The 18386-nt window shown below is 46.3% G+C and overlaps 1 protein-coding gene across 1 annotated transcript in view; it reads left to right on the plus strand.

Annotated features, from left to right (window-relative positions):
• The window catches only part of SBSN (suprabasin), a 4260-nt gene extending 1139 nt beyond the window's left edge, over window positions 1–3121 (plus strand). Inside the window, exons 2-5 of the mRNA XM_004388190.2 lie at window positions 1–249; window positions 1746–1811; window positions 1931–1975; window positions 3098–3121. The exon at window positions 1–249 is cut by the window's left edge and continues 19 nt beyond it. Coding sequence (XP_004388247.1) covers window positions 1–249; window positions 1746–1811; window positions 1931–1975; window positions 3098–3121 — 384 coding nt within the window. The remainder of the gene's footprint in view (window positions 250–1745; window positions 1812–1930; window positions 1976–3097) is intronic.
• Window positions 3122–18386: the final 15265 nt, after the last annotated feature.

Consider the following 18386-nt stretch of genomic DNA (forward strand, 5'->3'; position numbering starts at 1 on the left):
CAGGCCGGAAAGGAAGCAGACAAAGTGGTCCAAGGGGTCCACAATGGGGTCAACCAGGCCGGGAAGGAGGCAGAGAAATTTGGCCAAGGTGTCAACCACATTGCTGGCCAGGCCGGAAAGGAAGTGGAGAAACTTGGCCAAGGTGTCCACCATGCTGCTGGCCAGGCCGGGAAGGAGGCGGACAGGTTGAAGCAGAATGTTCATAATGTGGTCAAACAAGCCAGCAAAGAGGCCGACCGGCTGCTAAACGTAGGTGAACAGGGATGGCAAAACTGGGGAGGAGGGGCTGGGAGGGGGAGATGTCAAACCCTTGGGACATTTGGGGAACCCGTGTCACCTTAATTTGGTGAAAGAAAAGAAGTTTGGGCAGCTAGGTGACTGTGTTCCCCCTCTTCCTTTCCCATGTCCCTTACAAAGGAGCTGGTGGTCAGCTGGTGAGATGGATTAAGCCATCTTATCTACAAATCCCCATACTGGGCAGTATGGAAGGGACCCAGTCCAACCTTCAGGGAGCTGCCCACCTCTGCCTAGTTAAGGAGGTCTAAAGGGAGGAACACGAAGCCCCTCCTGGGGAACAGAAAACAGTCACCGAGACCAAGATCTATTATAGTGCAAGCAGAATGAGTGTTGGAAAGAGCCAGAGTCTAAGAGTAAAGGTGAGAAACAGCTTTTGGAGATAAGCTCTAGTCTGCTTAATCTTCACAACAACCATCTGAGGTAGTTAGGGTGAGGATGCTGACTCTGATTATCAGATAAGGACACTGAGACTCAGAGAGGTTACAGGGATTGTCAAGGTCATGTGGCTAGTACCCAGATCTGGCAAATGACAGGTCAGGGTTCTTTCTCGTCCTCCACACTGACAGACCAGGGGAGGCCTCCTGGAGGATTTCTGACACCCATTTTTGTAAAGGGAACAGATATTAGAGTCCAGGACAGGCAAGCAACACCCTTCACAATAGGACAGGTACCAAGGAGGGGGCTTGGGGAATGGGAGAAGGCTGACTCCTGTATCTGCAATTCCCCAGTCTCCATGAGGAGTTTTGGGGACCAGCAAGACGTGACATCTTGGGATTTGGCCCAGGCCTCAAAAGCCAGAGCCATATCTGCTGCCAGGCAGGGAGCCAGGGATGAGTAGATGAGGAGGAAGGGACCATACAGGAAGGGCGCATGGTAGGAGAAGTCTGAGTCAGGCTGCCAGACAGACCAAGGAGGTCCAGGAGAGAGATGTTCGTTACGGGGTTTGAGGCTGATGACAGTGACTAGAAGCAGGGGTGCTCCTGGAGAGGCACTGCTGAGGGTCTGGGGATAAGACTAAGGCCAGGGACTGACCCGAGCTAGGGGTCAGGCTGGACTGTGTGAAGAAGGGGTGGACTTGAGGTCAGGGCTGAGGTTAACACACTATGGCCTTGTATTTGCCCGGGTCCTCTAGGCTCCCTTTCCAGACAAGACCTTTCTTGGGGACTGAGAGCATTTCATGGACTAAAATAAAAGGAGGTTTGGGCAAGACCAGTCAGTAGGCTGACATCCTTCCTGGCTTTTCTCTTCCCAGCTCTCACAGAATTCCTGAAGCAACATGGGAAATTCCCTTGGGTCTTCTTTCTGGATGGTTGGGGGAGGAGGAGTTAAGCCTATCTCCCTGCGCCTCCCTCAAGCCCCAGTCACCCTAGAAGAAGTAGGTCAGTCGGGAGAAAGGGGACCCTTCAGGGCTGAGGGGGTTGTAACGCTGGCCTGGGCTTTGTCCACAGAGCAGTTCTCAAGGCGGATCCACCGGCCAGCACGGAGGGGCCAGAACCACAACATTGACATCTGGAGTAAGTCTCCCAAGAACAGCGTGGGCTTGGAGAAGGGAGGAAGGGAGGCCACGGGGGTTCCCCTGGGATGGCGGTGGGATGGACATTGGTGACAGACCCTCTTTGTCCTTGAATTCCAGGCCTCAGTCAACAAGCCCTTCATCAACTTTCCAGCTCTGTGGAGGGTGAGGGCCCATGTGGTTTCTAGTTTCTGACCTCCATCTTGGGAGGAACCCCTCTGCCCCCTTCCCACCGCCTGTCCACGGACAGCGTCATTGCCGGCACTCGCAGCCTTTGCAGAGGCCATCCACCCTGCTTTCCTGGCTCTGGTCTTCTCGTTCTTCCCCTGCTCTTTCTCTGATTTCATCTTTGGGTGCTTTCCTCCCTCACGGAGGCAGACACAAGCTGGGAAGAAAGACCTCCAGGGGCCCACGTACATCTGGGAGTCAGGGAGGGAGGGAGGGGCTGCTCACCCCCACCTCCCACCACATGCCCGTCATCTCTCCTCGTCACGTCACGTCCGATTTCCATTTCTGTGGCCGGCTGGCCGCCCTCCCCGCTGTGAAGACCTCTGCTGTCCTCACCTACTGCCCTGCGGCCACATGCTGGGCGACGGGAACGTGTGGTTCTGTCCTCTCTCTGGTTGGGCGGAGCCCTCGCTCCAGTATAAAGTCTCCTGCGGAATCCTGGTCCTCACTCTGGGCCCGAAGTAAAGTTCTGCCTCTTCTCCTTGCGTTTAGTACATCAGCTGCCTGAGACTGGGCCGAAGGGGTGAGGGCACGTGACAGCCCCACAGGCTGCCACCTGCAAGGGAAAGACGCACCCTTGTTTACCCCCAGAACGTGGGGGCACGAGCGGTCCCCGGGTGGTGCCCATGGTTAACGTGCTTGGCTGGTAACCAAAAGGTTAGAGGCTTGAGTCCACCCACAGGTGCCTTGGAAGAAAGCCCTGGTGATCTTCTGAAAAACCAGCCATTGAAATCCCTATGGAGCACAGTTCTACTCTGCCATACATGGGGTTGCCATGAGTCAAAACTGCCTCCACGGAAACAGGTTTGGATGGGCCTGGTAGGAGGGGATCCTCTGAAGCAAAACAAACGAGGCTTCTTGGTTCCTCCAGAGGTCTCCAGTGCCCATTCTTCCCAGATCCAGGTGCCACCTTCTTTACAGAGTCCCTGGAACACAAGCAATTCCTGGGCCAAATAGCCAGTCTCCCTCTCGCTTCTCTTGGGGAGGGGGGTGTCTTGGTCCCCTTCACGACTGTGTACTCTGGGACCGTACATTCTTCCCCTCTCTGCCCTCCCCCAGAGCGTGACCAACGTCATCCCCTAAACTGATGCCTGGCCTTGCTGAGCACAGTGGTGTTCCTGTTGTCACAGCTGAAGAGACCTGGAGGAGCTGGGGGGCGGGGGAGGGGGCTCTGCCATCCCTCAAGGGGGCTGGACTGAAGATTAAATGTGTAAATGAATAAACGACAGACTGTACTGTGACCTGCTGTCTCATCATGGCCCGCTGTGCTCCCTGAGGTGGGATTTGGGGAGTGTCCTGCTCCTCGTTACCCTGCTGATGCACAGGGCGGGCTGAGCCGGAGCTTTCAGGCTGCTGAGGTCTGCGAGGGCGGTTAACAGGGACCAGCCACACTCCAGCAGTGTCCAAAGTCCGTGCTTGGCGCTGGGAGGAGAGCCGTGCCAGGACAACTACCTGATGGCGGCAGTCGTGAGAGAAGCACCAGAGAGAGAACGGCGGGGGCCTAGATGAGCCCACGGGGTAAGTTCAGGGGCATGGCGCCAGACGAACAGTAATAACAGCTTGTATGTATCGGGCAGGTAAGACATGCCCAGCTCCTGGCGCGCACCTGACATGCACGGACATCCATGAATGCTCCCAACCTCCCAGTGAGGTAAGAGTTACTGTCACTGCCCCGTTATAGTACCCACAGGCTCCCATGGGCTACGAAACACCACCAAGTTCACAGCGTCCGTAAGTGGCGGGGGAGAAACAGTCTGAGAGCTACTAAGGATATTCTGAAGACACGGGGTCAGTTCTGTTCGGCATCAGTTGGGACCAGGAGTCAGTGAACAAGCACAGAGGAAAGAGATACAAGCGGGAGACCCTCTCGGGGAGGAGGGGGTAGGGCGACAGGCTCAGGTGGAAGGCACACAGATGACAGGGAGGGAGGGACTCCCTACCAGCGACATGAATGGAGACACAGCCCAGTTTTCAGATCTGGGAATGACTCAAAGCCCAGAGGGACAATGACAGCAACTCCTATGTACGGACACTGACTGGGTCCCAGGTCCTGTGCGAAGAGCTGTCCGTATTCTCTCACCATTAAAGCGTCCGACAACCCAATGACAGAAGTCCTTTTAGTACCCCCATCATATGGAGGAGGATACCGAGGCTAGGAGAAGCAAGGGCACTTGCCCACTGACGGCATTATGAGAAGGCAGCAGGCCTGGATCTCATTCCCTGTCCCCTACCAGAGCCTGGGCACTCACCCTTCCTGTACAGTCTCTCTAAACACTCCCCAAGCACTGGCCTGGGTGTTGGGAGTCCTGCGTTCCAATCAGGACCAAGTGCCTGTGGGCAGCTCACTTCTCCTCTAGGGCCACAGTGTCCTCAGATGTAAAGTGGGGGAAGTGTCTGCAGTGGAGTGCTACAAATGTGGCTTCCAGCTCCAATGTTCCAGCAATCCGTGGGACCAAAAACAAGAGACAAGGCGTTCTTCCCTTAGGGAATTAATAGTTTCCCCAAGGAGACAAGGCATATGAACAGAATATGAAAACAAATAAAAGCAATGCATCCGTAACAACAATTAAGTGACACATGGGGGGAGGGGTGGAGCCTGCATTTACACAATAAAGATGATGTGCTTGGCACCTGACAATCACTGCGTTTTCCCCTATTTGCCGAATACCATCATATCACATAGGTTCCTTCTCTCCACCTGCGATATTTGATTTTGAAGAAACTTCAAACATACTGCAAATATGAAAGAATTTTGCAGTGAAAATCTGGATATCCAGCACCTAGCTTCTACTATTGCCATTTTACCACACTTGCTTCATTACACATCTGTCCACCTACTCATGTATCACAACAGAACACAGATCAATTCAACAATTTCTACACGTACAATTCGGTGACATTGAGTACATTCTTACAGATGTGCAACCATTCTCACCTTCCTTTTCTGAGTTGTTCCTCCTCCATTAACATAAACCCAGTGTCCCCTAGGTTTCCTATCTAATCTTTCAATTCAGAAAGTCTAGATTCCACAAGAATTTGAAATTCTGTTCTGCGTTTCCCCCGCTTTGGATCAAGATTCTTCTACAGAACCTTTGATCAAAATGTTCAGTAATGGTAACTGGACACCATCCAGTTCTTCTGGTCTCATGGAAAAGGCAGCAGTTGTTCTTGGAGGCAATCGGCCTCACATTCCATTTCCTCCTCCTATTCCTGACTCTCTTTCTTCCTCTGCTGCTTCAGACAAATAGAGACCAATTGCTGCACCTTGGATGGCTGCTTGCAAGGTTTTAACACCCCAGGCACTTATGCAATGAACTAGGAGGTAGAACACAAGTACCAAACATGATATTAGGCCAATTAACTGGGATGTTCCATGAAACCATGACCCTAAACCACCAAACTAAGGAACAAAATCCCATGAGGTGTTTGGTTGTACATAAGCAGCTTCAACAGCTACTCTTTTTTTGTCCTTGTAAATATATCTATCATACAATTTTTGCCTATTCAACTTTTTACAGGTGTGTATAACTTATTGACAGCAATTTCATTAATTTCATTGCAACCTTACCCTTAATCGGTGCAATTTTTCCATTACTGTAAACCTTATCTCTGTGCTCCATAGCAACAATCTCCCCTTCCCCCTCCTTCCCACCCCTGGAACCAGTAATAAACACTGGTCTCCACACGTTTGCCCGTTCTTGTCTTTTTATGGAAGTGACGGCATTCAATATTTGTGCTTCTATGATTGACTTCTTTCACTCACCATGATGTCCTCAAACTCCATCCATACTGTACCATGTATCAAGACTTCATTTCTCTTCCTGGCTGAGTATGTATGTACCACATTTTGTTTATCCATTCACCCACTTTAGCTTGTTACCACCTTTTGGCTATTGTGGACAGTGCTGCAATGAACATCGGTGTACAAGTATCTGTTTGAGTCTCTGCTTTCAATTCTTTCGGGTACACACCAAGGAGAGGAATTACTGGGCCATATGGTAGTTCTAGTTTTAGTTTTCTGAGGAACCACTACACTGTTTTCCACAACGGCTGTACCATTTTGCATTCCCATCAGTAATAGGTAAGGGTTCCAACTTCCTACATCCTCCCCCACATTTGTTATTTTCTTTCTTTCTTTTTTTAAATCTTAGCCGTCCATCCTAAAACTAAAAAAAAAAAAAAAACAACAAAACTAGACCCATTGCCGTCAAGTTGATTCCGACTCATAGTGACCCTACAGGAGAGAGTAGAACTGCCCCATAGGGTTTCCAAGGAAGAGCTGGTGGATTTGAACTGGCGACCTTTGGTTAGCAGCCAAGTTCTTAACCACTGCACCACCAGGGCTCCTAGCCATCCTAGTGGGAGTGAAATGGTATCTCGTGGTGGTTTTGATTTGCATCTCTCTGATGGATAATGGCAGTGAGCATCTTGTCATGTGCTTAGTGGACATTTGAATGTTCTCTTTGGTGAAATGTCTATTCAAGTTCTTTGCCCATTTTTTAATTTGTCTATTTGTCTTTTGGTTGTTAAGTTGTGGAAGTTTTATATACATTTTGATTATTAGAGTCTTATCAGATATATGGTTTCCAATGATATTCTCCAGTCGGTAGCTTGTCTTTTCACTTTTTTGATAGTCTTTTGATGAACCAAGTTTTTAATTTGTGTAAGGTCCCATTTATGTTGTCTTTTGCTGTTCGTGCTTTTGTTATTACATTAGATAATCCACTGTTAAAAGCTAGGCCTCACAGCATTGCTTCTGCATTTTCTTCTAAGAATTTTATGGGTCCAGTTTGCAAATTTAGGTCCTTAATCCATTTTGAATTTTTTTTTTTTTTTGTATGGTGGGAGGCATGGATCCTGTTTCATTTTTCTGCATGTCGAAATCCAATTTTCTCAATACTAGTTATTGAAGAGACTCTTCTTTTCCCATCGAATGGACTTAGCACCCCTGTCAAAAATCAGTTGACCATAGATGTGTGCACTTATTTCTGAACTCTCAGTTCTATCCCATCGGTCTAGGTGTCTATTGTTATACCAGTACCAGGCTGTTTTGATTACTACAGCTGTATAATGTGTTTTAAAATCAGGAAGTGTGAATCCTCCTAGTTAGTCCTTCTCTTTCAACATTGCTTTAGCTATTTGGGGCTTCTTGCCATTTCATATAAAGTTGAGAATTGGTTTTTCCATTTCTGTAAAGAAGGCTGTTGGGATTTTGATTGTAATTGCATTGAATCTACAGATCACTTTGGGTAGTATTGACTTCTTAACAATATTCAGTCTTCCAATCCACAAACACAGAACATTTTTCCATTTATTTAAGTCTTCTTTAATCTCTTGCAACAGTGTTTTATAATTTTCATTGTATAAATCTTTCACATCTCAGGTATTTTATTCTCTCAGATGTTATTGTAACTGGAATTGTTTTTCTAATTTCTGTTTCAGAATTCTCATTGCTGGTGTACAGAAACCCAACTGATTTTTATTTGTTGACCTTGTACTCTGTAACTTTGCTAATTCTTCTATTAGTTCTAGAAGTCTTCTTGCAGATTCTTTGGCATTTTCTATATATAGGATCATGTCATTTGTGAATAGAGATAATTTTACTTCTTCTTTTCCAATATGGATACTTTTTATTTCTTCTTCTTGTCTTATTGTTTTGGTTAGGACTTCTAATACAATATTGAATAGAAATAGTGAGAATGGGAACCCTTGTCTTAGTCCCAATTTCAAGGGGAAATATCTCAATCTTTCTTCATTAAGTGTAATGTTGACTGTTGGCTTTTCATATATGCCTTGAATCATACTGAGGAACTTCTAATCTTTTTGAGGGTTTTCATCAAGAAAGGGTGTTAGATTTTACCAAATGTGTTTTCTGCATCCAGAGAGATGATCATGTGGTTCTTTTACTTTGTCCTATTGATGTGGTGTATTGTTGATTGATTTTCTCATGTGAACTATCCTTGCATTCCTGGAATAAATCCCCCTTGGTTATGATATATGTCTCAGTCATCTAGTGCTGCTCCAACAGAAATACCACAAGTGGATGGCTACACAAAGAGAAATTTATTCTCTCACAGTCCAGTAGGCTACAAGTCCAAATTCAGGGCATCAGCTCCAGGGGAACGCTTTCTCTGTTGGCTCTGGAGGAAGGTCTGTGTCATCAGTCTTCCACTGGTCTGGGAGCTTCTCTGCACAGGAACCTCAGGTCCAAAGGACACGCTCTGCTCCTGGCACTGCTTTCTCAGTGGTATGAGGTTCCTATGTGTCTCTGCTCGCTTCTCTCTTTTATATCTCAAAAGAGATTGCATTAAGACACAGATCTTGTCAACCTCATCAGTATAACCTCATCACAGTGATATAGTTTACAACACATGAGGAGATCACATATAATATCATAGTGGTAGAGTTTACAACACATAAGGAAACTACATCAGATAACACAATCATACAATGCTAGGAATCAGGATCTAGCCAAGTTGCTACACACATTTTTTGGGTGACATAATTCAATCCATGACAGTGTATGACCCTTTTAATATTCTATTGGAGTCTGTTCCCTAGTATTTTGTTCAGGATTTTTGCATCTATACTCATAAGGGACATTGGCCTGTAGTTTTCTTTTCTTGTGGTGTCTTTGTCTTGTTTTGCTATCAGGGTTATGTTTGATTCATAGAATGAATTAGGAAGTATTTCTTCCTTCTCTATTTTTTGGAAGAGTTTAAACAGGATTGGTGTCAATTTATCTCTAAACTTTTGTTAGAATTCTTCAGTAAAGCCATCTGGACCTAGACTTTTTTTGTTGTGGGAGGTTTTTGATCACTGATTCAATCTCTTCACTTGTTATGGGTCTGTTGAGACCTTCTATTTCCTCTTGAGTCAGTTTGTGCAGGGTGTGTGCATCTAAGAATTTGTACATTTCATCTAGGTTATCTAGTTTGTTGCTGTACAATTGTTCATAATATTCTGTCATAATTCTCTTTATTTCTATTGGGTCATGTTATGGATTGAATCATGTCCCCCAGATATATGTGTTGTAAATTCTAACCTCTATGCCTGTGGTTATAATCCCATTTGGGAATAGGCTGTCTTTGTCATGTTAATGAGGCAGGATTAGTGTAGGGTGTATCTTGAGTCAATCTTTTTTGAGATATAAAAGAAATAAAACAAGTGAGCAGAGGAGAGATGGTGGAAGACACATGTCAAGCCACATGAAGATCACCCAGGAGCAGAAGCTCAGAAGAGACAAGGACTTTCCTCCAGAGAAGACAGAGAGAGAAAGCTTTCCCCTAGAGCTGGAACTCTGAATTCAGACTTCTAGAATCCTAAACTGTGAGAAAATGAATTTACATTTGTTAAAGCCACCCACTTGTGGTATTTGTTATAATATCACTGGATAACTAAGACAGGACAGTTGGAATGTCTCCTCTTTCATTTCTTATCTTGGTTATTTGCATCTTTTTCTCTCTCTTTTTTCTTTGTCGGTCTAGCTAAACGTTTGTCAGTTTTATTGATCTTTTCAAAGAACAAACTTCTGATTTTGTTGATTCTCTCTACTGTTTTTCTGTTTTCTGTTTCATTTATTTCTGCACTGATCTTTTTTATTTCCTTTCCTCTTGTAGGTTTAGGTTTAGTTTGCTCTTCTCTTCCTAGTTCCTCAAGTTGTTGAGTTAAGATGTTGATTTGAGATCTTTCTACTTTTTTTAATGTAGGCATTTATTGCTATCAGTGAGTACTGCCTTCATTGCAACCCGTAAGTATTGGTATGTTGTGCCTTCATTTTCACTTGATACCGCTGCAAAAGACCTCTTTAAAATGTTGAAAAGCAAAGATATTGCTTTAAGGACTAAGGTGCGCCTGACCCAAGCCATGGTGTTTTCAATCACCTCATATGCATGTGAAAGCTAGACAATGCATAAGGGAGACCGAAGAAGAATTGATGCCTTTGAACTATGGTGCTGGCAAAGGATACTGAATATACTATGGACTGCCAGAAGAATGAACAAATCTGTCTTGGAAGTACAACCAGAATGCTCCTTAGAAGGGAGGATGGTGAGACTCTGTCTCACGTACTTTGGACATGTTATCAGGAGTGACCAGTCCCTGGAGGAGGACATCATGCTTCATAAAGTGGAGGGTCAGCGAAAAAGAGGAAGATCGTCAATGAGATGGATTGACACAGTAGCTGCAACAATGGGCTCAAGCACAACAATGACTGTGAGGATGGCGTATGACCAGGCAGTGTTTTGTTCTGTTGTACATGGGGTTGCTATGAGTCAGAACCTGTTCGACGGCACCTAACAACAACAAAGAAATTTGTGATTTCTCTTTTGCTTTCTTCCTTGACTCACTGGTAGTTTAATAGTGTGGTGTTTATTTCCATATGTTTGTGTATTTTCCAGTTTTTCCCCCGTTACTGATTTCCAGCTTCACTGTATTGTGGTCAGAGAAAATACTTTGTATGGTTTCAATCTTCTTAAAATTTACTGAGACTTGCTTTGTGACCTAACATGTGGTCTATCCTGGAGAATGATCCATGTGCAGTGGAGTAGAATGTATATTGTGCTGTTGCTGAATGAAGTGTTCTATATATGTCTGTTAAGTCTAGCTGGTTTAAGTGTCATTCACATCCTCTGTTTCCTTATTGATCTTCTTTCTAGATGTTCTGTCCAATATTGAAAGCGGTGTACTGAAGCCTCCAACTATTATTTTAGTGCTATCTATCTTTCCCTTGTATTCTCTGTGTGGGCTTTATATATTTAGGTGTTCCAATATTGGGTGCATAAACATTCATGATTGTTAAATCTTCTTTATGAATTGACACTTTTATCACTATATAATGTCCGTCTTTATCTCTTCTAACAGATTTTGTCTTAATATCTACTTTGTCTGATATTAAGATTGCCACCCCGGCTCTTCTGGTTATTATTTGCCTGGAATATTTCTTCCTATCCTTTCACTGTCAGCCCGTTTGTGTCCTTAGGTCTAAGGTGTGTCTCATGTAAACAGCATATAGTTGGATCATGTTTTTTTTTTTTTTTTTTTTTTAAATCTATTCTGCCATTCTCTGTCTTTTGATTGGAGCGTTTAGACCATTTACTTTCACTGTAATTACCAATAAGAAGAGACTTACTTCTGCCATTTTGTTATTTGGTTTTCGTGTGTTTTTAGCCTTCTTTGTATTTTTCCCTTACTCCTGCTTGCTTTGTGTTTTGTTGGGTTATTGTAGTGAGCCATTGTGGTTCCCTTTTCCTTTTCTTTTGTGTTTAAGTTTTAGATATTTTCTTCGTGGTTGCTATGAATAGTACATTTAATGGTTTATATTTATAACATCCTAGCGTTAAGTTGGTATAAACTTCAGTACCATACGAGAGATTCTATACCTGTACCATCCTCCTCATTTTGTTGTTATCACTAATTAAATCTTTATATTTCATGTGTGCTGTAACATAATTTTATCCTTGCTTTTTATACTTTCTTATTGAAAAGCATGAAGGACCAAACAATTAGAATTATCAAGCATGAATACCTTATTACTAGCCCTTATACTTGCCCGTGCAATTCCCTTTATTAGGGATCTTTCTTTTTATGTATGGCTTTGAATTTCTTTGTAGTGTCTTTTCCCTTACATCTTCAGGACTCCCGTTAGTATTTTTTTTGTAGTGCCGGGCTGGTGGATATGAACTCTTTCAGTTTCTGTTTGTCTGGGAATGTTTTAATTTCACCCCTATTCTTGAAGAACAGTTTCTCTGGGCATAGTATTCTTGGTTGATAGTTTTTTGTTTTTTTTTTTCTCTTTCAGCACTTTAAATATATAATTCCATTGCCTTCTGGGCTCCCATGTTCCTGAGGAGAAATTGGCACTTAATCTTATTTGGAATCCTTTTCGACTGTTTGCTTCTCTCTCACTGCTTTAAGGATTCTCTCTATCCTTACTTTTTGAGAGCCTGACATGGTATGTCTCGGTGTAGATCTCTTTGGATTTGTCCTGCTTAGGGTTCTTTGAGCTTCTTGAATTCGTAGATTTATGTGCTTTGTCAGACTGGGAAAATTTCCTGTCATTTTTCTTCAACTATTCTTTCTGTACCTTTCTCTCTCTCGTGTCCTTCTGGAATTCCCATGATGTGTACCTTAGGTTTCTTGATGTTGTCCCATAATTCCATTAAACTGTGCTCAGCCTTCTTGATCCTCTCTCCTTGTTAGTCTTCAGCCTCTGTAATTTCTACTCTTTTATCCTCTAATTCACTGATTATTTCTTCTGCCTGATTAAATCTGTTCTTAAATTCTTCCCTGTGTTTCTCATTTCAGTTACTGTCCCTTCCAGTCACAATATTTCTCTTTGGTTTCTTTTTATCTCTTTTTTTAGGTCCTTGTTTTGTTCTTGCATTGTTTTCCTTATGTACCAATACTTTTTTAAATATGTATTTCAAAGTAAATCGCAGACATCTGTTTCTTGTTTTAATAAATAGAACCTTTCATTTATTATCAAGCATTTGTTGAGGGTCTCTTCTGCACTGGACATCATTTCATATGTACTGGAGGAGTCCTTACTTAAAAGAATCCTACGGTGGATGCTTTTGAAAAGGGAATATTCAAGGGAATAATTTTTTAAAATAAAACATCAGCTTTCATTTATCTTATTTTTATGCACATTTTTGGCTGGGTTTGTCTGGGTGTGGGTCCAAAAGGGCCAAAGGTATATGGAATCATTGGTATGCACTGGGGATCAATCTAGGAGGCTTCTACAAAAAAGAGCTCTGAGTTGGTTTTGGAGGGTAAAACAGGCATGGCTGTCTTCTGTTTCAAGGCCTTGTGTGCTGTTCTCTTTACTAGACTATTCTCTATGCCCCTCTGTCCCCCATCCTTGCTCTTGCCCACCATTCAGTTCTCAGCTACCTTGAACAATGGGCTACCTTGTTATTCTCTCTCTGGCACACTGATCTTGTTTTTCCTAACACTTATGACAATTTGTAATTATATATTTATTTGTTTAATATCCATTTCCTCCCTTAGACTAAGAGGCTCAAGAAGAGGAGGTCAAGGCTAGGCACAGATGTTTGGCAACTAGAAGAGGGGAGGCCACTGGCTCGAGAAGACTAGGGAAAGGCTGCGGATTAAGCGTGGGCAAGAAATAGGCTGCTCGGACCAAGATAGGTGGAGCAAGCCTAGGGAGTAGCAAAGAGAAGAGCAGCCAGTCTCTGCAGAATTTGAAGGACAGGGAAAAGAGTTTGGGTGGGACCCGCACAGTCACCTTTTATTGGGTGCTCACTCACCTGTGCTAAGCACTTACAGACATGATTCATTCCACCCTCACAGCCACCCCATGAGGCAAGTACCATGATGATCCCCGTTACATATGATGAAGCTGAGCCTCACAGAACAGGGAGAGTTGCCTGAGACCACCCAGCTTGTACGTGGTGGTGGTTGGACTCCAATTCAAGAGAACTTTACTGCTGATAATCCCTGCTAATATGGGGGCACGCTTCACTGTGAACCTCGGGTAAAGGTATGGGGCTACTTCAAAATAAGTCCTCTTTAAAAGTAAGTTTTTGCATTCGGCCCTTTCAGGAGAAATATGTGTGCATGCGAAAGTTAAACAATTGCCAAAAAAGCATTCCAACAACAGCAACATTCCAACACTACCAAGAACATGTGCTGAGTGCTCTTGTGTGCCAGGTGCTGTTCTAAGCTATTTACGTGAATTACCCTCTTTATAAGTATTACATCATTAATCCTCATATCAATCTCTTTTGGCAGATGAGGAAACTGTTGCATAGACTGGGTAAGATCACAGCTAGTAAGTGGTGGAGCTAGGATTTGAACCTAGGCTCCATAATGGGCGCTGTGGACAAGGTGAGTCTGCAGATGCCAGGGATCCCATAGAAGAGAGCAGAAACATCACTCAAGCCCAAAGCCCCATCTCACCACCATACTTGGGACAGCCTCTGTGCTCTCGTGCCTGGACGACTGCAGCAGCCTCCTCTGTGGTCTCTCTATTCCTCAACCTCCCACAGTCTGCTCCCCAGAGCCTTCCTCCACTCAGAGCCGTCCTCTGGCTCCACCTTACTCAGAGTAAAAGCCCAAGTCCTTACAATGGCCCTCAAGACCCCACGATCTGACCCCGTTACTTCTTTGATCTCAACTCCTTCCATTTCCCCCTCCTCCTGCCACACTGGTTCTCAAATACACCAAGCGGGCTCCTATCTCAGGGCCTTTGCACTGCTGTTATCTCTTCCTGGAATACACTATTCTCAAATCCTCCTAGCTCACCCTCTCGCTTCCTTCAGGTCTCAGCTTAAAGAGCCTTTTCCTTACCACCCTATTTAAAATACCCCCTCCATCATTCTCTATCTCCTCATGCCACTGTACTTTTTTTTTTTATAGGGCTCATCACTATCTGATGTTTATTGTCTAACTTCCCCCACAATGAACACAAGCTCCCAGTGTAGAGTGATTTTGATGATCTTGTTCTGTGCTGTATCCCCAGTGCCTAGAATAGGCTTGGTACAGGAACCAAAAACCCCACTGCCTTCAAGTCGATTCTGACTCTTAATGACTGTATAAGGACAGAGGAGAACTGCCCCATAGGGTTTCCAAGGAGCGGCTGGTGGATTCGAACTGCTGACCTTTTGGTTAGCAGCCAAATGCTTAACCACTGTGCCACCAGGGCTCCTTGGTACAGAGCAGGTACTCAGTCTATTTTACAATTTATTGAATGAATAAAGTATTGAATTAGAGAGAAAAGCGGAAGCCAGAGGAATCTAGACATGATGTGGGCATGTCAGAGTTGTAGATGCTATTATACACAAGAACAGGGCGTGGTGATACAGGAGAAAAAGCAGTGGACCAACACAGACCTGACTCAAATTCTGACAGCTCCATTTACCGTGATCTTTTTACAGATGATCTTGTATATGACGTTTAACTACTCTGAGCCTTGGTTATCTCGTCTATAAAATGGGAACAATACTACCTCTTGATGCTGTAGTGAGGATTAACTGAGAGCACGCATGTGAAAGCACCCACTATTCCATCTGGTCCACAACAGGCATTTAATAAACGTGTCTGACGTCTGATCTGAAGTGGTTCCTCAGGTCTAGAGATGTCTGAAGGCAGCTTTCCCCAGAAAGTAAAATATGGACTGCTGGTGGCATGGGAGAATTTCAGTGGTTTGTTGACATGGCTTTCAATAATGCTGAATCACACATTGAGAAACTTATTGTCTTCTTAATTTTCTTTCAAGCCTTCTGATTATGTTAAAGAGAAAGACAATCCGTGCCGCGTGCCCTGAACACCTCTCTCATTAACCAAGGGCACAGGAACTGCAGCCAACTGTAACGCGATACCATTGTTGGCTTCTCCCTGTTATTCTTCTGGTACCTTCTATTTACGACTTTCCATTTACAGTAGTGATATACAATATTAGTAAGAGAGAATGGGAGGGCAGCCATAAAACACTGTGAAGGGAAGTTTGGGAAGGAGTCTCTGAGTCAGCAAGTGCTCTGCTCAGGGCCCCCTCATCCCCCTCAGACCTTCCCAGGTCTGAATCTGGCCTGGGAAGTGGGAAGTGGCGAGCCCACCACCAATCTTGTAAGGCTCAGCAGCCCCTCCCTCTCCTCACACAAGGCTCAACGGGGCAAAACCAAAACCAATCCTATCCAGAGGACGACCAGGAGGCTTTTAAAGGCTGGGGGAGGTGTGAGACACGGCTTGGGAGCCAGAGCTCAGGACTGAGGCAGGTCTGGAGCTGGCCCTTGGCTTCACCCTGTACTTGCTATGCCCTCTCTGAGCCCCAACTTCTACATCTCTCAGTGAGATAATAACAGGACCTCCAGGGCTGTCTGAGCCTTAAAGTGCTTAGGGTAGCGCTGGGCACATAGAAAAGTCCTCCATAAATGGGAGCTGCAGTAATAATTATTATTACCACCACCATTATTAACATCATTAAAGAGTCAGAGATGGAATAACACGGAGGCAGAAGCTGAGGACAGGGATTGTGGTTACATGGTATTAAGTGTTGGGATGTTACAGGTTAAGGGTGTGGGTGTGGGTGTGGGTGTGGGGGAGGGGTGGAGAATGAGGGAGGAAGAGATTGACTGAGAGACATTGAGAAAGGCAGATGGAAACTAGCCCTTCCTAGATAAGTGATGAATCCCAGTGATACAAGACGGTGCCAAGTGGGAGGACCTGGGACTCCTGGGGATAGAGAAGCAGTCACACTTGCTGAGCAGGGTTGAGACCAAGAGGATGCGTGAGTTCTATATCCCAAGCTGGGATTGGGGGAGAGGGCCGTGGTGCTGACCACTGGCTCTGGCCCTTTTGCTGACCCCTCCTCCCTTGCCAGTGCTGCCCAGGCTCGGGGGTGGGGTGACCTGGTGCAGACTCGCCCATCAGGGGAGGCCATGAGCTCACACACGTGCCCCTTCCAAGGCCAGGTAAACAGGATGGTCCACTGCTCCCTCCCTTGGTCTTTCCCTCCCATTCGCTCCTGGAGGTGGGCGGCCCGCCCAGCTCCCCTGCTCCGCACCCAGCTTTCCCAGGCAAAAGCAGCTAAGCTGAGACACCCTGTGACCGTTCTCAGGGTTGTGGCCACTTCCTTTCCCGGCACCTGGGACCCCCACTGAGGGCCTTCCCCAGAACCTTAAACCATCCCCACGGCTTCCAGTCTCCCTCCCCGCTGTGCTGGAAGGTGAGGGAGGGTGTGAGGGTAGCACCTTCACGTGGCAGCGGGAGAAGGGAGAGAGAGGCAAGGGCCTACTGAGACTCAGAGTGAGAGGGAGAGGCAGTGACAGACAGAAAAGGCTCCTGCCTCTCATCCTGGCGCCCCTACCCAGCCTGGCTTGGGTCTAACGTGCGTCCCATCCTGCTGGGCTTCCTTATCCTTGCTCCCTTGGTGGGTTCCTGCCTATGCTTTCTCCCTCCCAAGTTTCTCTCCCCCATCCCCCACTCCATGAAACACCCACAGCCTCTGCCCTTGGATGCCCCTCCCCCACCCTGCGCCCCAAACTCCTGGGGTTGGGAAATCAGAACACTTTTGCACCCGTCTCATCCCATTCCCCCCTCCCTCTCTGATACACAGTCTCCCTCTGTGTTTCAACACAGACTCCCAAACTCACAATTACAGCTCATCACCCTGTCAGTGGCAGCCGGGCCCTGAGTCACCGGGGGAGGGACTCTGGGGTGCCCAGCCCTGTCACCTTCTCCTCCTAAGCTACAGTATAAGGAGCAGAGACAGGGAGGAGAAGCCGGGAGACCGGGGAGTTTGGGAAAGGCGAGAGAGGGCTGCAGGCCCAGAGGAAGGGAGGAACAAGAGGTCAGAAGGACGACAAGAACGGAGAAGGGTGTACAGACACGGGGGAAAAAGGGCAGAAAGAACCGAACTTGGGTGGGAAGAAGAGGAAGACTCTCAGGAGAGAGAGGGAGGGAGTGAGGCAGAAATGAAGTTGCAGGGGTCCCTGGCCTACATCCTGCTGGCCCTGTGGCTGTGCAGTGGGGAGGCTGGCCTACTATTGAGCGGAGGGGACAGCACCAAAGCGAGCACTGGGGAGGCCTCTGGGCAAGGAGTGGAAGAAGCCATTAGCGAGGGAATTGGGAAGGCCATTGGCCAAGGGGTCAGAGATGTAGCCAGCTCAGGAGACTGGGAGGCTATGGGCCCTGGGGGGGTAGATGCTTTCAGCCACAGTGTCGGGGAAGCAACCCACGCTCTTGGGAACACTGGCAAGGAGGCCAGAAGACAGGCTAAGAACGGACTAGATGCTGCCCACAGCTACTCGCAAGGGGTGGGCAGCAGCAATGACGCTCGGGTGAATATCGAGGTAAACGGGAGAGGCTGGGGGAGAAAAGGAGTGTCTGAGGACATGTGGCAGAAAGTGGGGGGAGAGAGACACAGTGAAAAGAAAGATGGGGAAGAGGAAGACTGGACAGGACAGATGGGTGTGGAAGGAGGACAGGAAGAAGGGAGGGAAATGAGGAGAAGGGGATACGGGAGTGACTCGTCAAGGGAAAGACGGTCCAATACAAGCAGGAAGGGGCTGGCTTGTGGAGATGGCTTTGACTGAAGATCTCAACACTTGTCCCCTTCCCTCCGCAGTGCACCGACCCCAAACCCACTGGCTCCAGAGGAAGCTCTAGCAACTCTGAGGTAAGAGGCGAGGGGGCTCTGGTCCTTCAACACACGCTAGAATTTTTTTTTCCCGAAGAGGCGCCCTTCCTATTTCTGCTCACTGTATCCCCTTATCCACCACTCCCTTGTGGCAGGGGCGTTCCATCTCCTGTCTAACGTCTGTTCCCGCAGTCCATGTCCACCTGACAAGTCTGAGCAGACCTGGGGAAGAGGGGTGGGTACAGAAAA

The sequence above is a fragment of the Trichechus manatus genome, unplaced genomic scaffold, assembly GCF_000243295.1.
Source record: "Trichechus manatus latirostris isolate Lorelei unplaced genomic scaffold, TriManLat1.0 scaffold00207, whole genome shotgun sequence".
NCBI lineage: Eukaryota > Metazoa > Chordata > Mammalia > Sirenia > Trichechidae > Trichechus > Trichechus manatus.